This window comes from Zonotrichia leucophrys, chromosome 1 (genome assembly GCF_028769735.1).
Source record: "Zonotrichia leucophrys gambelii isolate GWCS_2022_RI chromosome 1, RI_Zleu_2.0, whole genome shotgun sequence".
NCBI lineage: Eukaryota > Metazoa > Chordata > Aves > Passeriformes > Passerellidae > Zonotrichia > Zonotrichia leucophrys.
The window spans coordinates 33,709,595-33,737,071 of record NC_088169.1 but is presented as its reverse complement, the minus strand read 5'-3'; the positions used below and the strand labels follow the sequence as shown (position 1 = coordinate 33,737,071).

The following is a 27,477-nucleotide window of genomic DNA, read 5'->3' as shown; positions in this document are numbered from 1 at the left end:
CAAACGTAGATAAGGAAAAGGCTGTCCTGGAACCTCACCTGTTTTGTTATTCAGCACTGGATAACAGGCACTTAAGAGGCAAATCTAGCTAAATGGTGAATTGCTCTGCACTGTAAGTGAAATATCTTTGATGGGAAAAAATAAATAAGGTTTGGGGCTGATCTTACTACACTGAGTTGTTTAAAATACCAGATCCAAGTAATACCAGATCTGGCTGCACTGACTGTGTTATAAATCAGCTGTATGATTGTCCAGGTTGTGAAAAGTAGGAAGGCAGTATTTTTAACACCATGAGTCATACAATGTGTGCAGACTTTTGATCCATGTGCTGTTTAAACTGACTCATGTGAGCAGTACACAGTGAGTTAAGATGTAAACTGATGTTTGGGCTGAGGTTGTGTGAATGATAATCCTTCTTCCCTAATACCAGAGATTTCTAGCACTAATGGCTGCTTAATGTTTCTGCTAGGTCAAGTTGATCTGGATCTGCTGCGGTGCCAGCAGTTGAAGCTGTACATACTAAAAGCTGGACGAGCTCTGCTTTCTCACCAGGATACACTCAGGCAGATCTTATCTCAGCCAGCTGTTCAGGAGTGTGCATCAAATCCTGCAGGTATTCTGGAGTGCTGCCTGCCTGTGCTGGTCTTGGTTTAGATGGTAGATAGAGTATGGGACCATAACCCTTGCTAGTGGCAGTTGGACGGTAGAAATTCAGTTTGCTCTGTAAAGATGAAAAATTAAAATTCTTGTGTGTTTTAAGCTTCTATGTTAAAAAGATTTTGACTTTTTAACTTAAGTTTTGAAAATCAAGAACGTCATCAAGTGTTTGAAGCTCTAAGTACTGGAGTTAGCTAAATTTGTAGGTCTTCTATAGTTGGTAAACTTTGTAAGTAATTTTAAAATACTTAATACTTTTTGCAGTGGTTTTATTTTTCTGCTTCAAAAGTTAAAATTGGTATTGATTTTACTTCAAATATCGTTCAGCTTCCAGTGAAACAAGTATAGAAATATAATTTCTTAATCATAATATTAAAAGAGTTAAAAGAACTGTAGTTCTAATAATTTGAATTGCTTCTTCTACCTGCATTCTACATATAAAAATAAATACAATAACTATATCAGCTTTTGAGATAGTTAGTTATTAGTGCCTTTGGAGTATGCATTAATTCCTTGGGTATTTGTGAATATGCAATATCTTTAAATATAATAATATATTTGTCTTAAATCCCAGAAAAAATATCCATATTTTTGTCACCAGCCAGATTTTAAGTCAACAGAGAATCAACAGGGTGTTCTTAGGAATGGAACAGCATTTCACTCTTACCATCATTTTTAAAGGGGGAAAAAAAAACTAACACTTTTTTTAACCTGAACAACATATGTTGAGGACTATTAACTTTTTTATTATTGCTTAGTGACGAGAGAACATTTTCATGTGGTAGTCACAGTAAAGATTTAGGAAACATGAATGTTTATGCCAACAGCAATACAAAATTAAATATTAAAGGTGCCGAACTGTGAGCAAGTTGTTTCAATAAAATTATCCTATTTTGAAGGGACAAAGATACCTAAAGGGATCTCTTCCCAAGAGGTACATTATAGGGAAAATAATTCCTAAAATTAATGCATTATATTTTGAAGGAAATCCAGGAAGCAACTTTTGGGGTCACTAAAGTTCATGGTTGTCTGTATCAAGTCGTTTATCCTGGAAGTATCTCTAGCTAATAGTCTTATTGCAAAAAAAAGGTGTCAAAAGATACAAGGTGTAAATTCACTGTCCACTGAATAGTTTCTGTTAGACCTGTCTAAGGTGTATTTCAATAAATATATTGTTTATTTATAAATTTTGTATGTACTTGCTTTTTTTGTCCAGAGATTGTGGTACAAATGGCCTAATCTTAAATGCATTGTATCTTTAGAGAAGAAATATATGAGAAATAACAATAAACCCTAGAATAAATCTTCTGATTGATTAACTGTGTTACATGGTTTTGGTTAAAATAATGTTTTTCTTTAAGAGGATGGAGCAGCTGCCTCTCCAGACATAGGAGATATGTCTCCTGAAGGACCTCAGCCTCCCATGATCCTTTTGCAGCAGCTTTTGTCAGCTGCTACACAGCCATCACCTGTGAAAGCCATATTTGACAAACAGGAGCTTGAGGTAGAGTCTGTGTTTTCTGCCAAGTAACCTGAGAAATAACTCTGTGAAATCTGCATTCCAGTTGAAACTTATTAAACTATAGGTTTAAAAAAGAAGTGACTCTGAACCCTTTTGGGCAAATAATGTTTAAAGCATGCATGTTCACACACACAAAGGTACTAAATATTCTTGTTTTGCTTGGACTGACTGATTTGTTCTCCTCTAGGCTGCTGCTTTGGCAGTGTGCCAGTATCTGGCTGTAGAGTCTACACATCCTTCAACTCCACTGTTTGAAGACTGCAGTTCTAGTGAAGCTACAACACCCATCACAGTGCAACATATCCGACCCACAAAAGTGAAGAAACGCAAGCAGTCTCCAATTCCACCCCTCCCCATTGTAGTTCAGCTTATGGAAATGGGCTTTCCTAGGAAAAACATAGAATTTGCACTAAAATCTCTGTCGGGAACCTCTGGAAGTGCTTCTGGATTACCAGGTATTTTGTTTAGTAAAATCAATAATATTAGAAGGAAAAGAAGAGTTGTAAGCTGATTAAAAGATGACTTAGGAGGGAGAAGTTATCTTTTTTTAGAATACAATCTTAACAATGTCAGAATCCCTTGGAGACAAGCTGAGTTTGTTTTCTGTGTTAGGAGTGGAAGCCCTAGTTGGCTGGTTGTTGGATCACCCTGATGTTCAAATCACGGATCTTTCTGATGCTGATACTATCTCTGATGAATATTCGGATGAGGAAATAGCAGAAGAAGTGGAAGAAGCTGAAGCTGCTTGTCCTGTTGTGAGTATTAACTTAGTAAACCTAAGTTATGCTAGGTAGCTAGCTGCAAATTTTGTAATTCTTCCCTTTTTGGGAAAATGACAAGAGTACAAGGACAACCTGCTGTCCCATGCTTTCAGAACAGTAACAAGGATCATGCTTGCCCTGTGTTTCTAAGCCATGACATAAAACAACTGAGAATAATCCATAAATACTTTGTGAGTTAGCACAGGAGAGAGTAGAATGCAGGTAGATGTTTCACCATGGAGGTGGTAGTTCCAAATATCCCTGATAGATGGTTTTAGTTTCTATAAAAATAGTTGATGTTGTAGCGTAATATTGGTGAAGGAGTTCTCCCTTCTCCTTTCCCTTGGTCTGAAAAACAAACATATGTTACCTGCAAGGAAGGACTTAAGAACTAGGGAATAAATGGCAAAAAAAGTCTGTTAAATAACTTAGCCTTTTCCTTACAAAAACTTTTTCCACTTACGAATGATAAAATTACCATTACAGTGCCTATTGAGTGTGATAGCTTTAATGTGAATTTGTGTTAGTCTTCTGTTGACTTTCAAGAACTCTTTCAAAAAAGGACTTGTCAATAAAATTAAATGGATTTCATATTTCTGTTTATCCTTGAAGGACTTATGTTGAGTTTTCATTCACATGTGGGATTTTGTAATTTAAATTAATGCATTATATTTTGAAGGAAATTAATTTGAAATTAATAGCTTTTGCTGTCTTTATCAGGATTGTAGTGAAAAACTGCTATATAGTGTCTTTTATGAAAAAAAAAACATTTAATCCTCAAAACAGAACAAAGTTCTCTGAAAATTGTCCTTACAGGTGGAATGTAGTAGTTCTCTTAAAAAAAATTAACCTAATCAGATCTGGAAAAAAAAAATTAATAAATACAATTAAATTTTTTAGCTTGTTTTTCTAAAGGAGTACTTTAAATCTCATTGTTCTATCTAAAGAAAAGTTACTAAACTTTAGGTTAGACATTACCATTTACCACTTTTTTTTTTTTTTCCTCTCCCAACAAACGTCCTAAGAAGTGGAATGTGAATGTGTATCTCCAAGGCTAATTCGAGTAGTGACAAATCCTCCCTGTTCTGATTTTCCTTGACAATCACGTTTCATAAAAGCAATTTGCAGCTTCCTTCAAACATTTTGAAAATTTGCATCTGTGTTCCTTGATAAGTAATTTTGGAAAGTAAATTTTAATTTAAAATCAAGTAGATTGTAAATGTTATCCTTACTGTGAGTTGAACCTGTTGAAGTTTTTTCCCATTCTGGCATGGAGCTGGGATATTGTAAGGGTTTATTTTTGTTGGATTATCTTCAGTCTTTGTGTACAGTTCTATTTATCTGAGTTGAAAACAAATTGTGTAATTGTTTCATATTTATTTTGGACTTTTTTTTCCAGTCAAGTGGTGCTGTTGTAACAGAGAGCCAGACCTATAAGAAACGAGCTGATTTCTTAAGCAATGATGACTATGCTGTCTATGTTAGGGAGAATATTCAGGTAAGTATGATGATCAAAAGTAACATAGAAACTGCTTTGCTCTTAGTACTAAAGCTTTTACAGATCTATTGCATTCTATTGTCCTTTTTCCCTAGGTGGGCATGATGGTTAGGTGCTGCAGAACCTATGAGGAAGTTTGTGAAGGAGATGTAGGCAAAGTTATTAAATTGGATCGAGATGGATTGCATGACCTGAACGTGCAGTGTGATTGGCAACAAAAGGGTGGTACTTACTGGGTCAGATATATCCACGTTGAGCTTTTAGGTGAGTTCACTTTGACTGCTTTTTAACTGAAAAAGTGAATGGTAGACTAAGGTAGATATAGTTTTGGAGGGGGAAACCCCACTCACAATCCATTTATTCTTGCATCTGCTAGGATTCCCACCCCAGAGCTCTGCCTCCCATATCAAGATAGGTGACAAAGTGCGTGTGAAAAGCTCTGTCACCACACCCAAATACAAGTGGGGATCAGTCACTCACCGAAGTGTGGGCATCGTCAAAGGTAATGTGTATTCAGTGTGTATTCAGCATGGGGAGGTAAGAAGCTCAAGACCACACAGGCTTTCTTCTAGAAACACTTAAAAATCCCACTGTTTTGTGGAGTATTATATGATGATAGAGAATGTAGAATGCATTTGAAGTCTGTGGTGAGTTCATAGACATGTGCGCTGTGGCAGCCCATTTTGTTAGCGTGTCCATCTGCTTTTGAGCAACTTCATTTGCACACAGTAAAAGTCTTTAAGCATCTGTGCAGCTTCCTGTTGTAGTTCTCATTTACACTTTGGATGAACCACAAATGATTTTCCTTTAGGAAGTAATTGTAGCTTTAGAGCTTCATAAGGAAGCCAGGAGAAAGTGGGATGCACTTGTGTCAGGCTGTAAGGGATGTAGTTGAAGTAATCTGTGGAACACCGGTTCTTTGAGGAGGTACAGATTTTGCTCGTACTGTATCTGTGCTTAGAATTATGTGCTTGCTTGGGAACTGCTTCTAAAAAAAATAAATCAGAGTAGAAGAATTGAAATGGAATACTGCTCTAAGGACTTTGGGCTTCATTTTATAGAGATTTGCAACACCTTGTGTTTTCTCCATGTTTTTGTCACAGCCTTTAGTGCCAATGGAAAAGATGTTATTGTAGACTTTCCTCAGCAGTCACACTGGACTGGCTTGTTGTCAGAAATGGAATTGGTTCCCAGCATTCATCCTGGAGTCACGTAAGTGATGATTTACTTTTATCTTAGTGTGTAGGGGTTTTTCTATATCTTATTGTCTTGATTCTGTTATCTTGTCTCATTAACAAGTAATTTGTACCATAGTTATATAGACTTCTTCTCTTGTCAAATCAGGTGTGATGGCTGTCAGATGTTTCCTATCAATGGGCCTAGATTCAAATGCAGAAATTGTGATGATTTTGACTTTTGTGAAACATGTTTTAAAACCAGGAAGCATAACACCCGGCATACTTTTGGCAGAATAAATGAACCAGGTAAGTTTTGCTGTGTGTCTCTTAGATTAATTTAAAATGATTTAAGTTGTTTTGGAAAAAATGGTTTTAAATTTCAGCTACTTAATATGATGAACTTAGTGTTCATATTGACCCCCTGGACAATAAAACATTTATGGCATTGCTACAATTGCATGTGATGGACTACAACAAACATTAACCCCTAAACCTTTTCTGTGGTGTTAAAAAATGTCTATATGACAGTAACTCTTACATGTCAGAATGGCATTTTCACTTACACCAAAAATAAACTGTGTAATTTTCTAATCCTCCTGCCTTTTGCTGTCAGCCTAGATGTAGATGAATAGAATCCTCATGGTGCCAGGGGCAGCTGGAAATACCTAAGATGTCATCTTACGCCTCAGTTGCTCTTCAGCTGTTTTTCCTGTTGGTGTGTGATGGTTGTTGCCTCATTTCCTCGGTGATGTGGAGGCTCCAGAGGAGAGTAGTGGGAAAGGGAAGCCTTTTGAAAGACTCATAATCAGACTTTTTTTCTTTAGGGCAAGAACAGGTACAACCATTTTAGCTCCAAGAATTCGGGGCTTTGCTTTGTTATGCAAGACTTACCTGATGTTTTGTTTTACTTCTTTTCCATCCACCTGACTAACAATTAATCTTATCCCTGGTATTTGCAGGATTATGCTGACTTCTGGACTAAATTTCTTTCTGTTTACACATTGCCAGTGTAATTGTTTTGGAAAATGAACAAACCTGATTCCCGCCTGGAGATTGTGAACATGGGTTGTGTGGGCAAGAAAGACATTCATTTAATAAGTCAGCTGATAGAGCTGTGCAACTAGAATGGTGTGAATCTGTAATCCTTCCCCTTGCCCTGTGCTGTAGGGCAGAGAAGTTAAAATATTCTCTTCACCAAAATTTCTAAATGCTACAAAATCACTGAAGGGTAGTAGAAGTAAGGTTTTGCAGGGAGGAAATCCACGTCTCACTAAACCACCTTCTTCTGGAACTTTGAATTTTCCAGTGTTCCAGTTTTTCTATTTCTATTCTTTAGTAGGGGATTTTTGTTGAGGTTTAGTTGTGGTTTTTCATATGCTGTAGTGGTGTAAAAAGCTGGTGTGCTGTGGCCTATATTTTGGATTGCATATCATCATAAGTTTTAATCTGATTTGTTTTAAAGGGAAAGACCTTTTCAAGTAGCTGTCTAGTCAAGAACTTGGAAAGTTAAAACTTCTTTAAAAAAAGGAGCTGGACTCTTTAAGCACCAGTGTAGTGTACTACATAGCATCAACATGCTAATGTGATCTGTGCCTGTGTCCTAAATGCAGCCTACATACTCAAAATGGGTACCCCTACATCTCCAAAATTTCTTACATTGCCTTTCACCCTGCTTATGGGTTTCAGAGGAGCAATTTTCTTTGCGAGGTGCATGTTAAATGTGTCACTTAACCCTGCAGGTCAGTCTCCCGTGTTCAGTGGGCGTTCTGGAAAGCAGCTGAAGAGACGACACAGTAGCCAGCGGGGGATGTTACTGGATGATTGGTCAAGGATAGTCAAGAATTTGAATGTCTCCTCCTCTGTGAATCAGGCTTCCCGTCTCATTGATGGTAGTGAGCAGTGCTGGCAGTCTTCTGGTTCACAAGGAAAGGTAACTTTAAGCTCTAAATGCTTTTATACTTCATGCTTAAAAGGATCTCCCCAGAGCTTTCCCTTCTCCAGAATGAGCAGCACCAACTCTCTCAGCCTGTCTTTGTAGGAGAGGTGGTCCATCTCTGTGATTGCTTTTGTGACCCTCTTCTGATCCAGTCTCTCAGGCCCATGAGGGGTTTTTGTGCTGAGGACCCCAGAGCTGGTTGCAGCACTCCAGTTGGGGTCTCACAGGAGCAGAGAGAGAATCCCCTCCCTTGACCTGCTGGTCACAGCTCTTTAGATGCAGCCCAGGATTCAGTTGGCTTTCTGTGAGTGCACACTGGTGACCTGTGTGCAGCTGTTCATCCACTGGAACCCCCAGCTGTCTTTCAGTGGGGCCAGTCTCCAGCCTCATCCCCCAGAGTGATAGTATAAGCAGGATTACCCCATCCCAGATGGAGAATGCCACACTTGCCCTGGTTAAATTTCATACAGTTGTTGATTACTCAGCCCTCTGGTCTATCAAGGCTTCTCTGCCTTGGATGGAGTCAACAGCTTCTCATGGTTTAGTATCTTTGACAAAGTTACTTAATGTACATTTGACTCCTGCAGCCAGATAACTTAAAAAATGTGTTGTTCCCTAGTTTATGGTTTATCAGTTTCATTGGCCTGCAGCAGTGCTTTGTGACCAGCCTAGGTACCAGGATGTGCAGCTGGGCATCTCTCCAGTGTGTTTTGATGCTCTGTTGATGGCCTTGCTGAGAGTATGCCTAAGTACTCTTACTCCAGGTTTTCTACAGACTGTAACCTAGTAGTTGCATTATGTCCCATTACTTAACCTCCATTGGTACTGTGCTTTCTGTGTTCTCAGTGGTGTTGGTCTTGGCTGAAATAAATTGTTTGCTACAACTGTTTCTCTTGTAATTGGACATTGGACAAACAAGAAGTTCACAAGGTCATTTCCCTTTGGCCAGCTGCCATATATTGCAGCTGTTGTGTACCATTCAGAGATGTTTCCCATTCTTTCTTCAAAAGCATCACATATATATTCTTGTTAATCATATGGTGGTCATAACAATACTATTTAAACATGAAATTCTGTGTTTCCACTAGCACTGGATTCGCTTGGAGATTTTCCCAGATGTTCTTGTTCACAGACTAAAGATGATAGTGGACCCTGCAGACAGCAGCTACATGCCCTCCTTAGTTGTAGTTTCAGGTATGTGTATGTTCTCTAAGAAGTCAAAAAAAATTTTTTGCACCCAACAGAAGGTATTTATCTGTTTTTTGTTGACGGTCATCTGTTACACAGATGCCTGTATGTGAAACAAACACCATATCCTAAAAAGTTTTTCATTCTGTGTTTTCTTTTCTAGGGGGTAATTCCTTAAATAACCTTATAGAGCTAAAGACAATCAATATAAATCCTACAGACACCACAGTGCCTCTACTCAGTGATTGTACTGAAGTAAGTGAAGTTTGTGTGAGAATTACTCTTGTGTACAGCAGAAAAATATTGTGCTGCAAGAGATGACTGAAAAGTATTGTTGTGATCATTAAAGCCTGATATTTTATTTTTACTCTTAACAGTATTTCTGGCAAGCTAGTCAAGTTAATTATTCTAAAAAGTTTTCCCATAATCACAAAGTAACACTAGAATAGATATTTTAGGGGTGTTTATGTAAATTGATGTACCTGAGAACCAGTAAGACATTCCAATAAACTTAAATGTTGGGGATAATTTTGGATAGCAGTTCTGGTCTTTTCTAACAACAAGGAGAAATGCATAATGAATTTTCTGAGATAGGGAGTGAAATTTTTTATATGAATGAGGCCATATGCTAATGATAAATCATGAATTATTTAGAGCTGAAGAGACAAGCATTTAAATTGACAGATTCATTTTCTTAAAGTGACAAAGTCAAGCAAAAGATCTAATTCTTTCCTATGTTTTATGAAGTTACATAGAACCCAAAAGATGTTAACAGAGTATTTTTCTTGTTAGTACCACAGATACATTGAGATTGCAATCAAGCAGTGCAGAAGCTCTGGCATTGATTGCAAAATACATGGCCTCAGCATACTGGGACGTATACGTGCTGAGGATGAAGATTTGGCTGCAGTCCCTTTCCTGGCTTCTGATAATGAGGAAGAGGATGATGATAAAGCTAACACTGGGAGGTAGGTAACAGCAGGTGTGAAGGCAGGGGGAAATGGTAAAAAACCTTAGTGTCTATATATTCCTATCATTTTGGAGATGATTGGAGGAAGAACATATTAATTAGGTTGAATGGTGGTAAAGAGAAATCAGTGTCTTAGTTTATTGGAGTTGTAAGTGAATCCTTTCTCAACAAACAAGTTCTCTGAGATTATCACACTGGTGAGGAGTAACATTTTGTATGACTCATTCCCTTTTGATGTGTACTTAGGGTTGGAAACTGAGCTAAAAACTTGATGTGCTTATATTTGATACTTGATTTTCTTTTATTTCCCCCTCCAACTGTGGTAGTGCAGTTTGAGTCTTGAAACTGTTCCCAACTGTAAAAACCAGTAAATACTATAAAAAGGTGCCTATGCTACAGCATGCTAAACTGACCCTGTTTTCTTTTCTCAATATATTCAGTCTTGTTAGAAAGAAGGCAGCTGGGCTTGAATCAGCAGCTACAATAAGAACCAAAGTTTTTGTTTGGGGACTGAATGACAAAGACCAATTGGGAGGGCTGAAAGGTTCCAAGGTAGGTTATTTTCACATTTAAGTACAAGAGAGAAACAGTGAAAAATAAAATGTATGAGTTACACAACTTAAAATTAGCTACAAAGATTAGGTTTTGATAGCTTTTTAGTGTTAAAACATGTAGATGTCTGCTGGGTGGAAAATTGGAGAAAATTTGCATTTTGGTTGGTAGTCTGAAATCTGGCTTGATTTTCAGCAGCCGCTCAGTGTTTTAGATCATAATGAACTAATTGTTTAAAAATTGTCTAACACTTGACATGTTCTGTTCCTTTTGAGTCTGCACACATAAAATAAAACTTCTGGTGAACTTTCCTATGTATTACTTATATCTGGCAATTGCACAATAGGAACTTCAGCCCAGTGTGCAGCCATTTACATGTAGTTTTAGTATAATACAAGATGAGAGAGATCCCAAGTGCTTATCAATTTGAAATGTCATTCAGTCTTCTAAAAATTATGTTCAGAGCATTTCTTCAGTTGATGTTGTCAAAGTATAATATTGTATCCATAGAGTACCTTGAAGAATCAAAAAGTTAACCTTTCCTGGATTCTTCAGTTTTCTGAAGAAAACTTTACTAAAAGAAAATCCTTGTTTATATGACTTTTAATTTTTTATCAGGTTTTATATTTATCATAGTTTCAGTATTAAAATTTTTAATTGATTTTTGTCCTTTGCCTGGTGTAATATTAATTGGCATGGGTGAAGCATCTGAAAGTACCTGTTAGATTAACTGGTTTATCACTTAAGAGCTCTTCTGTTTAGAGTGTAAAATGTTGATGTGAATTGTAATGACTTCTATTTCCTGCCTGCTCTAGATAAAAGTCCCTTCCTTTTCTGAAACCCTGTCTGCCTTGAATGTTGTGCAAGTAGCTGGAGGATCCAAAAGCCTTTTTGCAGGTAACACAAGTTTAAAATAAATGTTATTATTTAAGGGCAGAAGCAGATTCTGAATTGTGAAACACTAATGGCGTTTTGAACTTTTTTCTTCATTTTAGTGACTGTAGAGGGTAAAGTGTATGCCTGTGGAGAAGCCACAAATGGAAGGCTGGGTTTGGGAATATCCAGTGGAACTGTTCCTATTCCCCGCCAGATTACAGCTCTCAGCAACTATGTGGTAAAGAAGGTGGCTGTTCACTCAGGTACTGACTATTGCTGTCCTTATATACATAAATGTGACATATTAAACCTGAAAATAGTTCCTTTGCAGTTTTCTTGTGTGCTGTGATGCCCTAGCATATCAGATTTTTTTTTTTAAATAAATACAGGTTATTGAATTCTGTCTGTTGTATACTATGTCAGATTAAATCTAATGGTTCTGTTATTAAATTCTGTGAATTTAGACCATACAAGTTTTCTTATTTGCTGGAAGGTAACTTTGGTGTTTCCATTTGGTTGAAAGAAGGTGTTTTCATTTTTAATATTTCCAGATGGTGGGTTTGTTTTTCTCATTATTTTTTCTTGCAGCTCTGAAAACAGTAAATTGAGTGATTATTGGTTTGATGGTTTTTTGTTTTTAAATTCGCCAGGAGACCTACTGTCACAAAAATTTTTGATTTTAAATTAAATCACATAAAAGCTCCAAAGAAAATAAGTAATGTCTGTAGAGCTGAAATGCTCATACAGTTGCATTGTGGAAGAACAGCAATGTTAAATTGTTGCTAAGACCTGCTGCCTGCTTAAAAGCTCAAAAATGTAAATGTATGTTTACGATTTCAGGTGGCCGGCACGCTATGGCATTGACTGTTGATGGAAAGGTGTTTTCGTGGGGTGAAGGAGATGATGGAAAACTTGGTCACTTCAGTAGAATGTAAGAACACCAAAATTGTCTGTATTTCAGTAGATTTGTGTTGAATGTTACAGCACAACTGACCACCACTATTGACAACAACAACAATTTCTACCATATTAAAAATACGGTAGAAATAAAAAGTTTTCTAAGAGGACTTTCCCCCCCCCCCCACAGTACATTCCAATTTATGGTGCAGCATTTGTAGCAGGCTTCAGCCATTTAGAAAGGAGGAGGCATTAAATTAATATAATACTTAGAAAGATAGATAAAATCTTGACTAGTATTTTCAAATTTCCCTGATGAAATTCCATACTTTTGGACCTACAGTTTTTGTTTACTTTTTTAAGGGATGGTTTTCAGAAGTGCCTTGAGGAGTGAAACCATAGCAATTTTGTATTCCTGAGCTGTAACAGCTTATAACTTAAGCAGTCATTTTGTAGCCCTTTCTTTAGACTTCAGTTCACGGACTGTGAACTTGTTAGGCAGAAATAAACTTCTTCCACTTTTTAGTAATGGTAGTTTAATCTTCCACAGGACAGCTTTAACAAAATTTGAATTTTCTAAGGTTTTACTTTATATGTACCCACAGAACAGTGTTTTGAAAGAAAAAACCCTGATAAAAAAAAGCCCATTGGTAAATACTTTTGTCATTCTGATATATTTTGAAGGCCTGTCCATAATACATAAAAAATTAAATCAGATTATTAATATATTACAGGAAATAAATTTTTATAAGGCTTGGTCAGACTAATGGAAAGGGAAGTCCAGATGAGACCAGTATTACTGTTTATTGCTCAAATGTCTCATATTTTATGTAATTTTATTGAAAGTGAGATTTGGAACTCATGGGCATTTCATAGTAGAAATATTTGCAGAGGGCATGCATAATTTTGTAGAATCTTATTAGTGGTTCTGGTACGCCAATATTAGGAAATCTTGAGTTGAATCCTTTTTTGGAAGTAAGAGAACACTGTAACCACATGAAGAATAAATGTTAGCAGTACTCACAAAGAAGTCCAACTGAAAACTAAATTCTAGTTTTGATTTCTCTGTTGTGAAGAGCAAAGTTGGGATGGGAATGTCATCTCTTAATCTTACTGTGTGTACACTGCTAACAACTCACTCAACTTTGGGCAGTGACAGGAATTGGTTTTCACTTTCTGTTATGTGCTGTTTAATTGATTGATTCTATTGACATTTTGAATTTCTCACCGAAGTTTGGCAGCATATACATAAAATATTCTTTAAATAAAATTTGAAGTCCATTTAAATAGTGTAAACTTTAGATTTATGCTGCTGCTAAAAATTATATCTTGGAATCAGAGTGTTGCATGTTACTTTATCTTGAGATCGTTGTTAGTTATTACAGAGTTGGTATTGCAAGAGTTGGAGTATATTGTGTGGCTATTTTTTGATTAACACAATGGGTTTGTTGTTCTTTTTCTCCAGGAACTGTGATAAACCCAGGCTGATTGAAGCATTGAAAACCAAACGCATCCGTGATATTGCCTGTGGCAGCTCCCACAGTGCTGCCATTACCTCCAGTGGGGAACTGTATACCTGGGGTCTTGGAGAGTATGGAAGACTAGGACATGGAGATAATACCACACAGCTGAAGCCTAAGATGGTAAAATCAATGTTTCCTGTTTCTGATGAAATGCAAATGTGTTAAATAAATGACAGCAGCACGAAGCTAAAGTAACAAAAAACATGGAGGCTGTATGAAGGCATTGTTTTGGAGTGATCTGAATTAGGTTTTGGTGTCCATACCTCAGGTGAAAGTAAAGCTATTTCAGAAAAATCAAAAAGATCCAGTCTCTTTTTTGCAAAGTGTTGGCAACTGCTGCTTTCAGCATTCATGTCCGGCATCTACTTTGATGCATAGCTGGAAGCTGCCATGTAGCAGTGTTGGATTCTGGACATGGCTGGGTAGTTCTTTGCTCAGGCTGGGCACAATGACTGAGATGAGTCATAAGACCTTAGATATGTTTATAAAGTTTTAAATCACAATTTATTTGAAAACTTCTCTCTTACTCCTTCTGTTTGGTAGGTTAAAGTGCTTCTTGGCCACCGAGTCATTCAGGTTGCATGTGGAAGCAGAGATGCTCAGACCCTTGCTTTGACAGATGAAGGTAGGAGTATCTTGTTCCAGAAGCTTTCTAGCATGTGGGAATACTGTGATCATTGTTTGACCTGCAATTTGATGTTTGTTAGGTTTGGTGTTTTCTTGGGGTGATGGTGATTTTGGAAAACTGGGCCGAGGAGGAAGTGAAGGATGCAACATTCCTCAGAACATCGAAAGGCTGAACGGCCAGGGCGTTTGTCAGATCGAGTGTGGTGCACAGTTCTCGTTGGCACTGACAAAGTCAGGAGTGGTGTGGACATGGTATGTTACATTTGCAAGGAAGTATCTACCAAGCAGTTGCTCTATGCTGTATTTAATGCTTTTTTGACTCCATTTGTGCCTTACCTCTGTGCTTTTTCTTTTAAACTGGCAGCTCTTCCAGGTGAGCTGCATCCATTCAATCAGTCTAACATTGTAGCATGCTTTCCTGTTTGCTGTACTCTGTTAGAATGCCTGGCTCCTATTGAATTAGAGGCAGAAAGGGAAGATAATTTCTTCTCTTGGCCACTGTGAGACATGTGAAGGAATGTTGAGAGTGGAGAGGAAAAAAGAGAACTTGAGAGCCATAGCTGGGACTATGAAACCTACAGCTAAAGGAGAGACTTGAAAGAGTAAGGACACAGGAGAGTAAGGAAGTAAGCTGAAATTCAGAGCAGATGGGAAGAACTTCCTTGGGAACACAGGAGCACAGCAACACCTTGTTGTTGCTCAGAAGGCCCCTGAATTGTCAGTAATGATGCCTTGGAGCAAGAATTGCTATGAGATGATCACTGAGAGCTACTCAGATATGGTTTTATTTTTCTCCTTTTTGCCTGCTTGCTTCTGCTTTGTTTTGAACACAAATCTGCCTTTTTGAATTTATAAACCTTTTTGTAAAATCTGAGAGCTTACTGCATGGCAGGTCAACTTTAGGGCACTAATCAGATCAAGGTCTTTCCCCATCCTTGTGTAATAAAACTGTGACCTATTTGATGTATATCAAAACTAAGCAGACTTAAACCAATCATTTTTGTTGTGTTGTCAGCAGTTGCTGAATAACATAAAGAGAAATCCTCAAAACTTTCATTTTTATAAGTTGCTACTTCTGTTAAAAGGAAGAGAAGTTTTTAACAGAGGTGTTGTTTTCAGAGTGGCCACTAGAAATTGCTCTCCGTCTAATTTTTTTTTCGTAGTGACAAAAGGAGAAAGAAGAAAGATAATTTGACAATTTTTTTTAAAGAACTCATGCCAGAATTCTTGTTTGTTCCTTCCTTGCCCTAGTTTTTCTCAACACTGCTGCATCTAGTCATAAATCCATAGCTATTTCATGACATTACAGGTCTACAAGGAGATTTTTGGGTCTGTTTCAGCTGGGAATGGCTGAATTGCTTTTAAACTTTTATTCTTCTTGAATTTTTTAATGGTTTGAGGAAAAAAATCATGGCTTCTGGGTTTTGTCTATAGGTAGATAACAATACTCTATACCATATTTCTCTCTAGCATAATATAACCTTTCTTCAGAAAAATGGGTGGTAAGCAAAAGAACCGAGTGAGTGGTTACTAAAAACATAGTGGAAGAAATATCAGGGTTTTTTTTCTTCTTTACTGATATTCTTGGTGGAAGCATTTTAAGATGTTTACTTTTGTGTATGCTGTTGTTTTTTTAGTGCCATTTGTGTATAACAATTTTGGATGAATTTAAATTAGGGAGACCTCAGAATCTATATTGAGGTTTCCAACATTGGGAAAAAAACCTTCAGTTCTCAAAACATTTTAGTTTCCTGTGAGCAGTTTAGTTCCATGGGAGCAGACTTAAGTTAAAAGTTCTGTTGTTTTAAGGTTTATCCTCCGTAGTTAGTTATGCCCAAGTCTTATCAAACCACATGAATTTTGGAAGTGTTTATAATTGCAGTAGAGGAAATTAAATGTAATACCAGTTGCTTTGCATATAAAAAGAATCATAATCATGCTCTTCTGTATTGAGGTGAGAAGCTACAGTGTTGTAGAACTGCAGTTATCCTCATTCTTATGCCTATGGAATTCAGATTTGAAGCATTTGTTAGTTGGCGTGTGTGTTTCAGGCAGTGATAAATGAAGTGTATTCAGTTGGGAACCTGCACTGAAGAGGAGTGTGTGAACAGTCCAGTTGTTCTGAGTGCTGCATTTGCTGTCTGTTGCAGGGGTAAGGGTGATTACTTCAGGCTAGGCCATGGCACCGACGTGCACGTGCGAAAGCCGCAGGTCGTGGAAGGACTGAGGGGCAAAAAGATTGTGCACGTGGCTGTGGGAGCCCTCCACTGTCTGGCAGTGACTGACACTGGACAGGTATGTTGTGTGCCACCCTCCTTTCCCCCATGCAGAAAGGAAGGAGCTGTTCAGGAAGGGAACTATAACGGTAGTGGTGCTGATTAAATGAAATAAAAATTCCTAATTTTATTTCTTGCGCTTATATTTATGCTGGACTTATAAAAGCAAATTGTGATTTAAAAAGTATTGGTATTTAAAATATTAGTACTGGGGTTAAAATATTTTTGTTATAGTAGCTTTTGTAGTGTTTTCCTTGTATTATCTCATGATCAGTTTTCTTCTTCTTACTCTGGAAATGCAGCAGCAGTCATCGTATTCTGGACAGATTTTTCAGCTTTATCATAATATTGTTTCAGGTCTCCAATGCAATTACTAGGCAATTAATTTTTCTAACTTACTGTGAACATTGAGTCATTTAGGAATCAACTGATCAATTATAATTTGGTGATGATTTATGAATTCTCTAATAAAGTGCTGCTTTGATTTTTTTTTTCTTTTACTGTATGATAATGCCTGCATTATCTAATGTAGAGGAGAAATGTCACAAAAGATTGTCGAAAGTGTCCTAGGTTACTAGCAGAAATCACAAACATTCTTTTTAGGAGTTTTTAAGAAAGTACTAAATTGAGATAAACAGTGAAGCCAAGTAATACATGGACATTTTTCCTGGCAGGTTTATGCTTGGGGTGACAATGACCATGGGCAACAAGGCAATGGAACTACCACAGTGAATAGAAAACCCACTCTTGTCCAGGGCTTGGAAGGCCAGAAGATCACTCGGGTTGCCTGTGGGTCTTCCCACAGTGTGGCATGGACAACAGTGGATGTAGCTACACCATCTGTTCATGAGCCAGTGCTTTTCCAGACAGCAAGGGACCCTTTAGGTGCTTCTTATCTTGGTTGGTATTTGTTTCCTTACACTGTTTTTCCTTTACTGCCTTTGGTGTGTTTGTTTTGTGTGTGGTTTAGTAGGTGATAGAAGAGTGCAAAAGAAAATGGTTTAGAAAAAAAAAAATCACAAAACAACAAATGCGTCTCTGGTAAAAAAAAAGTGGCCAACCAAAACTCTTCATGGAAGTGGAATTTTTAAATTAAAATGCAACATGCTTCCTCAAACACCCTAAGGAGTTTCTCTTTATGGAGGTAATGATAGATGAATGTTACACTAGTATTAATCCTATGCATTACCTCTTGTTTCTAAGGTAAGTGAGTTAAGAATTAGGAAGTCAAAACAGCAGTGTTTTGTGTTGAATATAAGAGCATCAAACATCTTGCAAATTAAACTTTTTCATTACCAAAGCAATTTGTACCTAATAAATATTCTTGTTATTTCAGAATGTTTGTGTAAGTAAAACTTGTTTTAAGCGCTGATCACTAAAATATTTCTGTCTGTTATTGCCTTAATCCTCAAAAGCGAGTAACAAGCTTTATTTTATGAAAGCCCTTGTTGGAAAGCCACAGTATTGACTTTAATATTGTAACTGTAGGCACTGCAGTTTAAGAATATCCTGTCGGGTTAGTTTCACTCATCTCTTCTGATTTAACAAGAAATTAGATAAACCATGCCTTTTTTTGTATTATACCATTAAAAAGTGCTTACCTTCTCCTTCCCCCTTCCTCTTTTTAGGTGTTCCTTCAGATGCAGATTCTTCTGCTGCCAGTAACAAAATCAGTGGGGCCAACAGTTCCAAGCCCAATCGCCCTTCCCTTGCTAAGATTCTCCTGTCACTTGATGGGAACGTTGCCAAACAGCACGCATTGTCTCACATACTGATAGCATTACAGATCATGTATGCCAGGTAGGCATGGGAACATTCTTTCTGTTGCTGAACAAAGGATGATGTAGCTTACCATCTATTAGGGACTTTTGAATCAGGTATAAATTGTTTTAACTCCTCAGGATGGGCCTAAGCTTCATCTAACTTTTCTTTTGATGTTGATGTTAGCTTTATGTTGTTATGTTTAAAGAAGTTTTTATTGCCTGGGGAAAAAATCTTTCATTCAGAAATGCTCAAGTATATAATGTAGAAGCCGTGTAAGAAAATCATGATGGATGATAGGGAGGAAGCAGTAGAGGGCAGAGTGGAAATAAAAATAAAACTTTGCAGTGCCATCATTCTTAGTAGAGAACAGAGTATTTGTGCTAAAATTTATAAAGAGAAACTCATGTTAAACATTGAAGCGTCAGGCCCAAGGGAGAATAACAATGAACTACCCTCTAGATTCTACAGCTTGGAAAACTTACCTTGTTAAGACAGGCTAATAAAAGTTTTCAAGTTCAACAAGGGAGTATAATGAGGTTTATGTTAATCCATCCTAAATGATTTCAGGGATGCAGTTGTTGGAGCATTGATGCCTGCAAGTATGATTGCACCAGTAGAATGTCCCTCTTCATCACCAGCCCCCCCATCAGATGCCACTTCTGCAGGAAGCCCTGCAAATGGAGATGAGTGTGTGCTTGTGGGAGATATCGAGGAGAGGCTGAGCCCAAACCCGTGGCAGGACAGGAGAGGGGAGGTAAAGTGTCACTTTTTTCTTTTTCATTAGTTTTTAACTGTAAAGCTGACAAATACCTCAATTGGTCTGATAGTAGCAGAGATTAAAAAGTGCCTTCATGCTCTAATTTCAGGACTAGGTTCTCTGCACATGTCAGATTTGAAAAAACTAAACTTTTAGTGTAAGATCAGTTTTGAACTTTGAGAAAGCATTGTGTCATTTAAATGCAATCATGATGATTTCTAGCAATATTGTAGAGATACTGGATTTATTTTGCAGGAGTGATATTAAAAAAAAAGTCCAGAATAGCAGAATATATGACCATTATTGAATGAAATTTAGTTGTAAACTTAGATAACTGATGTAGACATGAAGCCCTGAATGAAATTCTACTAAATTGATTCCTAACTGCTAACAGAGCAGAAAAAAGAAAAGGCTTGCTACTGAAGAGGTCTTCTGCATTTATAAACTGTGAACTTGATGTATTTTCAGGGCTTGCCTTCTGCTTTGTTGACTTTTCTGCAGGCACTGATATTTTTTTGTATGTTTTTGTAGCAGCTGGCACTGAGGGGAGTGTTTGCTGTTTTATGCACATTAGGAAAAAAAATAGGAGCTAAAACTACAGGCAGTGAATCTGTTGGTTTTGAACTTATGGCTGTTTTAAAATTGCTGCTGTCTTTGAGCACTAGACCTTCTAATAAATATTTAAACTCTTCAAGGTTTTACAGTGTCTTGTTGAAGATTTCATGAGTTATTATTTGTTCTGTCTAGGTTGTTCCTTCGGAAGATGCTGTGACGCCATCTGCTGTGACTCCCTCAGCTGCTGCTGCCTCTTCCCGTCCTTTCATTCCAGTCACAGATGATCCTGGAGCTGCCAGTATTATTGCAGAAACCATGACAAAAACCAAAGAAGTAATGTTGTCAATACTCTTCTCAAAACTTAAGTCCTTACCATACTTTTATCAAGCAGTTTTTCTGTTTTTTGCGCTTTAAAAATGACTGCAGTTTTAAAAATCTGTGCAAAGACAGAAGGATATTTATTGTTTGTTTTGTAGGATGTGGAAAGCCAGAGTAAGGTGTCTGGGCCAGAGCCACAGTACTTGGATGAGTTTACAAGTCTCCTGGTGCCAGATGACACGCGAGTCATGGTTGACCTGCTGAAGCTTGCGGTGTCCAACCGGGCGGGCGAGAAGGGCAGAGATGTTCTGTCAGCTGTGCTGTCTGGCATGGGCACAGCTTACCCACAGGTCAGCTTTTGCTTCTGTTGCATTTTAACCGTGCCCTTTTTATTACTAGCTTGCTGGAATACTTTCTTGAAATGGAAATGCAGTTTGGCATCCTGAGAAAGTTGCTACACATGAAAATTTGAGCTGAGCTCAAATGCATGTGAGCTTTAACTGTTTTAATGGAAATACTATGTGAATATATGCATGTGCCGCAGATGTCAGTAACAGACTAATTTCTCCATTTTTCATGCTGCAATTAGACATTAAGATAAAATGTATTTACGTATTGACCAAGTGTCAGTGGGTATTGGAATGAAGCTAAATTAACCAAGTTCTATTCACTTAATCTGTAGAATGTTAGTTAAAAAACTTCCATGATGGGAGTCTTTTTGCATCTGAGTTTATTTTTCAAATTGATGCAGTCATTATTACTAGCTAAAAATGCTGTTAGTATATTGTATTGTTAACTATACAATAAATCTTCTGAACTGTTAAGATGTACATTTCATGCATTGAAGCTTCTGATTTTTTACAAAGTATCCATGGATGTGGATTTTTTTTTTGACATAGCTGGCAGAATGTAACAAATCATAAATTATTTCTAGAATATGTGTGTACAGTGATGAACTGAATGCTGTTTAATATTTCTGTTAGCTTTACCTTTCAACTAGTAATTTTCCTAATGCGTAACAATACTTTTTTTTTTAAGATTTCTAAAACTGTTACTCCTCCTGCTCAATTTGTGGTGATTAGCTATGTATTTTTATTTTGGGCTTGAGTTTTCCCAGTCAAATTATGTACATGCTGTATGTGCACTTATACATAAATTCTGGCTTTCTTTATCATTAATAGTGAGTAACTGAACAGCTTTGGGTTTGTGTGGACTTTTTTGCATTTTGGCGCTGGAGTTTTTATTAGAAACTCTTTAAGATTAATGCCTTTGGCATTTCCTTCCTAAACAGGGTTTTGCAATAGTTCATACTAGTTAAATATTTATACCTTTCCATGCTGGTGTATGCCCTATAGCTTAGATTTAATAGTTTGCTTTTTCTGTGAGGGAAAACAATTATTTGTGTTGTCATTTACTTACTGAAAACTGAAGTTTTTTGACCTTTAGTTTTAGGAGTTTTTCTAGCTCTAACACTACTAAAAATAATATTTTGGAGTTAATATGATGGTTTTGAATCAGATTTCCAATACCAAGTTATTTATTTGGAAAGAATGGCAATTTGATTAGATTTCTTGAGTTAATCAAACATACAGTTTATAAAATGTGTTTTTTTCTTTTCCTAGGTTGCTGATATGTTATTGGAGCTTTGTGTCACAGAACTAGAAGATGTAGCAACTGATTCACAAAGTGGTCGCCTCTCTTCACAACCAGTTGTGGTAGAGAGCAGCCATCCATATACGGATGATACATCATCTAGTGGCACAGTTAAAATACCAGGTACAGAATTCTTAGAGTTATGTTGCTAAGATTCAATTATTTTGAAGCCTGCCTGCATTAAGTTGTTTTTTAGCTTAAAAAAATATGTATTGAACTTTTAAAGCCGTGTTATGGCTTTTGCTGTAGCATGGTCCTCTTGATGTCCATGATCCTGTTGCTATAAAAAAGTATTGCTTGAAGCTGATGTCTTACATGCTGATGAAGATCTCAATTCTGTACAGTGTGTATTCCTGGTTCACTGGTGTGATTCCAGTTGCATATCATTGCTATTCTCCATGTAGTTGTGAAGCTGAGAAGGACTGAGTCTTTTTCAGGTTTAGTATTTGAAAACTCATCTAGTCTTGAGCAAGGGAGATACTTCTTTGATGTAATGCTGTCTTTTATTTAGTGCTTCCTTCAGTAATATACGTAGTGTGGGATTCACATTCTCTGAACCTGAGAGAAGCAGAGAAAAGAATGATCAAAACAGTTCTTATTTCATTCCCTGCTCTTGTGTGGTGCCAGAGTGGAATGCAATATGGAGATTGTTTACTCAAAGTGATGGTGTTTTGTTTCCTTGGCCTGTCAGGGCCAAGCACATCTGCAGACTGTTGGTCAGCAGACAGTCATAAGATTCTGTGCAGTTGAGTTGAGTGCTTGTGCAGATTCAGTTTAGATGTAGTGTAATATACTATAGAATAGTGTAGTTTAATAAAGTAATTAATTCACCTTCTGATATCAGTGGAGTCAGATGCATCATTGCTCCTGGACGTTGGGCAAAAGTATCACCGATAACCTAGTACTTAGCAAAAGTTACAGACAACAGTGAGCTATCTGCCTTAACTGTAAATGGGCATTTTTTTGTCTTTTGCAACTTTGGTTTTGAATGTTCTGGTATGGTCTTTTGTCTGCTAGCCCCATTCACATGAGCTTGCTGTGATTTAAGCCTTGCAATGAGAAGAAATTACAGGCAAATAATGTCATTAAAATAAGTTACTTTTATTAATTGGCACTATGGCTTCCACACAACTGTTTGATTTCATGTGGGTTTGTGAACTACTGCTTTTGTCTGTGCTGTTGGTTGCTGTAGAAGTGTGAACTCTTTGTTCTGTTCAGGTGCTGAGGGGCTGAGGGTGGAGTTTGACCGGCAGTGTTCCACCGAGCGGCGCCACGATCCCCTCACCATAATGGATGGCGTCAACAGGATCGTGTCCGTCCGATCAGGTAGGGATGGAGGGAGAGGGCTTCCCAAAGTGTCCTGTGGGATTCACTCCTGAACGCTGAATGAAATGTGCCCCTGCTTCTGACTGACTTCTTGTTAGGGATAGACCAGTCCTGTGTAAATTGATAGTGTCTTTTAAACTAAAAAGTTTTGCAGGATGTAGACACAAAGTTCGATCTTGTGTCTTTGGATATGGAGAATCTCTGGGAAGTGCATGTTAGGTAGTCCAGTTCTTCCGAAGAGTGGATGGAGTGTAAAATTCAGTGTTCAGCAACCCTGCCAACATGTGTGAATTTCAGTATAATCAAAGTGTATTTTAACAAATTGGAAAAGGATATTTATTTTGCTAGCTTTCTCCTTTTTCGGGTATTACATAAAGAAATTTCAGCTTTCATGCAGTCAAGACAAATGCTCTTCTGCTGTCAAATGTCCAAAATAATAACTTGGTGCTCACTCTTTCTGTTTCCTGCTCTGGCCTTTGTATGTGACACGACATGAATTCTTCACATCTTTAATCTTGATATCTCTGATTTAGTTTTTAGGCACTATTAATTTCTAGTAGATTTTGGAGGAATATTTTTAATCTCATCAAATTTTGTGTTGAACCTGCCCATGCACTACATTATGTGCAAGGGTCTCAGTAGCTACTGCCTGTGCAGTCATAATGTAGACTTTTCATGTTGACCCATTTTTCCTCAAAGGTGTTTCATTACTGAGATATTTCTGGTTGGTTCCTGGTTGGAAGCTGTAAAGCTTTATTTAATGTAGCGGATATTATATATTTTTTTAATATGAAAGATAATTTCAAATTAAGACAAGGGATTTTAGTAAGCTCTTATAGTTGCCTCTTGTGGTACTCAGCTATCTGCTAGCAGTACTAACTGAACTTTTTAAGACTTGGTTTTGAACTTCTTAAGACTCAATGTAGCATCTTTACATTTATGTTCGTGTACTTTACGTAGCTTTTTTTATTTAATGCCTTTGTGTGCTGTTTATACTTTTTCACCAGTTGCTATTGGTGAGTGGCTCTGTATGGCTCAGACAGTGTAGCTGAGTATGTTTGTCTTGCCTGATCTGACAGGTCGTGAGTGGTCAGATTGGTCTAGTGAGCTGCGAATTCCTGGGGATGAGTTGAAGTGGAAGTTCATCAGTGATGGGTCTGTGAATGGATGGGGATGGCGATTCACAGTTTATCCTATCATGCCAGCTGCAGGTAAGGTATCACATACAGCTTTTACAGGAGGCCAAGAGCAGATTTTACTGCTACTACTACTTTGTTTCCTTTTTACACTGCACTCACTGCATGGTATTTACGTGCCAAAGTTCAATAGTTCATTTACATTTGTGCTAACAAAACATTTTCATTCATCCTTTGGAAGCATTTTCAACTAAGTCCTGAGAGATGCACTTGTACATAGAGAAGAAAGAAAAATATTTTGTAGCCTCTTCATCAGTGAAGAGAGTATACTTCTGGGACACAAGTCATCTGAAATGCCCTTATTTTTTCATCTGTTTTAAAATTATGTAAATTAAGTCATGAAAGTGCATCTTTATTGCTGTCTCTTCAAAGGGAAGTAGAATAGATTACTCATGCAGACAAGCCCTCTAGAGTGCTGTGTTTGGTCAACTAAGTCCTGCCTATGTTTTCTTCTTATTTCAGTCTGAGGACAAACCTTACCCAGTTTTTTTTTCTGATGTTCCTTTTTTTTTTGCTTGCAGGCCCTAAAGACCTTCTCTCAGATCGTTGCATTCTTTCATGTCCCTCAATGGATTTGGTTACATGTTTGTTGGATTTCCGCCTAAATTTTGCTTCCAACAGGAGCATAGTCCCTCGCTTGGCAGCTTCTCTTGCAGCTTGTGCTCAGCTGAGTGCCTTAGGTGAGTATAGTCTTAAAATTAGGTCTGTTTTTTTGAAGTTATGGTGATTTGTTTTAAATAATTATGTTCTTTGTGTGCTTATTTTCCCTTAGCTGCTGGCCACAGAATGTGGGCCCTGCAGAGGCTGAGGAAGCTGCTCACCACGGAGTTTGGCCAGTCCATTAACATCAACCGCATCCTGGGGGACAACGAGGGAGAAACAAGAGCTTTGGTGAGAAGGCAGTGGTGCTCTCCTCTTCATATTTTCACATTAGATTCAAGTACTAGCCCTGATGTACAACATTTTTTGTGTTCATGGCAAAATAGGAAATGAGCAAATTAATAGTCTTCTTGCACAGGTCTGCAGGTGGGTAAAAAGTATTCCAGTTTAGAAAGCAAAAAATGGCTAATTCCAAGACTTAACAGGTGCGTTTTCTGAATTGCCAAAAATAGGGCAGAAATAATTTTTTTTTTGACAAGTGGATGGAAATGGTATTTCACACAGCTAGTTGTAGGTTGGGAAGTTATTTTTGTTTTGTCACAGTCATGTAAATAATCTATTTCCTTCTAATGCATGAACTTTGAGTAACTTTCCTGTTGTGTGGTGTCTCTAGAGTTTCACAGGGAGTGCTTTAGCTGCTTTGGTTAAAGGTCTCCCAGAAGCTTTGCAGCGACAGTTTGACTATGAAGACCCCATTGTGAGAGGTGGAAAACAATTGCTCCACAGCCCTTTCTTTAAGGTAATGCTGGACAATCAGTAAAGAACACATTAAAATAGTTGTGGGATTTTTTTGAGATGTGCTAAGCTCACTTAGTCCTATATCAGTAATGTTTACTGACAAAATCAGAATCCTGTTTCTAAAAGGAGAATCAAATAAACACTTGAAAAATAGAGTACTCAGCTAGGCAGAGAAACTCAGGAAAACATCTTGTAAGCACACTTTTTGGTAAGTGATTTTGAGTTTTCCTAATAGGAGTGTTGTATATTTCTATTTAGTTTAGTACTCTGAAGATTTTTTTTATATCCAGTTGGAAAAAATTAAAATGTCTTAAATGGACCCTTGTATTTCAAAGTAAAAATGCACAAGTTGAGGAATTCTAGAGAAGAACAAGAAGAACAAAAGATGAAAAAGCCTCCTTTGTAATAAAAGTGAAACTAAGAGGGTGTACCTATTTAAACAGAAAGAAAATCTTAAAAGTTTATAGAAGGAGGAAGTAATATGTTGTTCACAATATTAATCTGGAACATTGATTTAGAATTGAGTCAAACTGAAAATCAATTGGAAATTCATTGAATTGTAGAAAGGAGACTTAGTTTAGAAATGGAAGGTAAAATGTTAAGCATGTGGGATTTGATGTGGAAAGGTAATTAATCTGGGAATGTTTTTCACAGGGAAGTTATGAAAATTTTTGGATTGAAAGAGGAAATTAGATACCTAACCACGTGAGATAGTGGGGTACACTTGATGTTACCCCATCCATGAGAGTAATGAGGATGGCTCCTAGTGATTTTAAGGCTGTTGAAGTCTTTGAGAGCGTTCAGGCCCTACTGGCCTATGAGCTGTTCCTCTCTGTCAAACACTTACTGATTTTTATTGTGCATTTTTGATCCCTCTCTAAAATGTTTTTTTTTTTTTGATTGTGTGAAGGTGCTTGTGGCTCTTGCTTGTGATCTGGAGTTGGACACACTTCCTTGCTGTGCAGAGACACACAAATGGGCCTGGTTCAGGAGATACTGCATGGCATCCAGGGTTGCTGTGGCCCTTGATAAAAGGACACCCTTACCTCGCCTGTTCCTCGATGAGGTACTGCAGGAATACTTCACATGGTTAATGGAACATGTGGAAGTGTCTCATGTAAAAAGATACAATGAGCTTGAGTTATTTTATGCCAACTGTGATGGGAGTAATTGATAACATGAATAATGTTGTTTAATGCACAATATTTCACAGGTGGCAAAGAAAATCCGAGAATTAATGGCAGATAATGAAAATATGGATGTTCTTCATGAGTGCCATGATGTCTTTAAGAGAGAACAGGATGAGCAGCTTGTCCAGTGGATGAATAGGTAATTTTTTTCTCCTGTTACTGGTTTGGTCTTGTGATACTTTGTTGTACAATGATAAACTGCTGGTTTTGTGACTTGTAAAAAGCTCTTTTAAGATTTTGTTTTGCATTTCCTGCAGACGACCTGATGATTGGACGCTTTCAGCTGGAGGCAGTGGAACCATTTATGGTTGGGGTCATAATCACAGAGGACAGCTTGGTGGAATTGAAGGAGCAAAGGTCAAAGTCCCAACTCCATGTGAAGCTCTTGCCACCCTTAGACCAGTGCAATTAATTGGTGGTGAACAGACTCTGTTTGCAGTGACTGCTGATGGGAAAGTAAGGATATAACAATTGATTGCTTCTTTGACTATCTTGAAATATTTCACCCTCATTCAGAATGGGTTTGGCTAAATGAAAAATACTGTGCATACTACAGGGTTCATTATTATTGATAGCAGTAACTTTGTTTTTTGGGTTTTTTTTTAAGAATCTGAACTGTACCAACCCCACCAGTATTTTCTAGGATGGCAGTTACTATTGCATTAAGTGGCTGAAACAAGAAACATATTTAAGTTCTCAATTCAAAAATGTGATCAGATTTTGTTAAACAAAGTTGAGTACAAGCAGCATGCTCATGGAGTTCCCTAAAACAGGGGTGATTATTTCTCTCTAACAGGGGAGAGGTGTAATGTGAGATTGTTCACAGTTGGCTAAAAGTAAGTTAGATATTGCAGGATCT

The 27,477-nt window shown here is 37.4% G+C and overlaps 1 protein-coding gene across 3 annotated transcripts in view; it reads left to right on the top strand.

Moving 5' to 3' along the window:
* Positions 1 to 27,477, top strand: part of HERC2 (HECT and RLD domain containing E3 ubiquitin protein ligase 2) — a 105,169-nt gene that overhangs the window by 61,502 nt on the left and 16,190 nt on the right. For all 3 annotated transcript variants that reach the window (XM_064711388.1, XM_064711381.1, XM_064711396.1), the window contains 35 exons: positions 470 to 613; positions 2,019 to 2,161; positions 2,367 to 2,634; positions 2,792 to 2,934; positions 4,340 to 4,438; positions 4,534 to 4,702; positions 4,815 to 4,940; positions 5,542 to 5,650; positions 5,783 to 5,922; positions 7,356 to 7,546; positions 8,641 to 8,746; positions 8,904 to 8,995; positions 9,533 to 9,708; positions 10,151 to 10,262; positions 11,078 to 11,159; positions 11,258 to 11,401; positions 11,979 to 12,069; positions 13,501 to 13,678; positions 14,102 to 14,183; positions 14,266 to 14,437; positions 16,336 to 16,480; positions 17,136 to 17,361; positions 18,090 to 18,261; positions 18,793 to 18,979; positions 19,730 to 19,870; positions 20,014 to 20,205; positions 21,478 to 21,631; positions 22,727 to 22,834; positions 23,914 to 24,045; positions 24,552 to 24,710; positions 24,803 to 24,921; positions 25,304 to 25,429; positions 26,339 to 26,494; positions 26,642 to 26,757; positions 26,876 to 27,074. In XM_064711388.1, the coding sequence (XP_064567458.1) occupies positions 470 to 613; positions 2,019 to 2,161; positions 2,367 to 2,634; positions 2,792 to 2,934; positions 4,340 to 4,438; positions 4,534 to 4,702; positions 4,815 to 4,940; positions 5,542 to 5,650; positions 5,783 to 5,922; positions 7,356 to 7,546; positions 8,641 to 8,746; positions 8,904 to 8,995; positions 9,533 to 9,708; positions 10,151 to 10,262; positions 11,078 to 11,159; positions 11,258 to 11,401; positions 11,979 to 12,069; positions 13,501 to 13,678; positions 14,102 to 14,183; positions 14,266 to 14,437; positions 16,336 to 16,480; positions 17,136 to 17,361; positions 18,090 to 18,261; positions 18,793 to 18,979; positions 19,730 to 19,870; positions 20,014 to 20,205; positions 21,478 to 21,631; positions 22,727 to 22,834; positions 23,914 to 24,045; positions 24,552 to 24,710; positions 24,803 to 24,921; positions 25,304 to 25,429; positions 26,339 to 26,494; positions 26,642 to 26,757; positions 26,876 to 27,074 (5,099 nt within the window). The remainder of the gene's footprint in view (positions 1 to 469; positions 614 to 2,018; positions 2,162 to 2,366; positions 2,635 to 2,791; positions 2,935 to 4,339; positions 4,439 to 4,533; positions 4,703 to 4,814; positions 4,941 to 5,541; positions 5,651 to 5,782; positions 5,923 to 7,355; positions 7,547 to 8,640; positions 8,747 to 8,903; positions 8,996 to 9,532; positions 9,709 to 10,150; positions 10,263 to 11,077; positions 11,160 to 11,257; positions 11,402 to 11,978; positions 12,070 to 13,500; positions 13,679 to 14,101; positions 14,184 to 14,265; positions 14,438 to 16,335; positions 16,481 to 17,135; positions 17,362 to 18,089; positions 18,262 to 18,792; positions 18,980 to 19,729; positions 19,871 to 20,013; positions 20,206 to 21,477; positions 21,632 to 22,726; positions 22,835 to 23,913; positions 24,046 to 24,551; positions 24,711 to 24,802; positions 24,922 to 25,303; positions 25,430 to 26,338; positions 26,495 to 26,641; positions 26,758 to 26,875; positions 27,075 to 27,477) is intronic.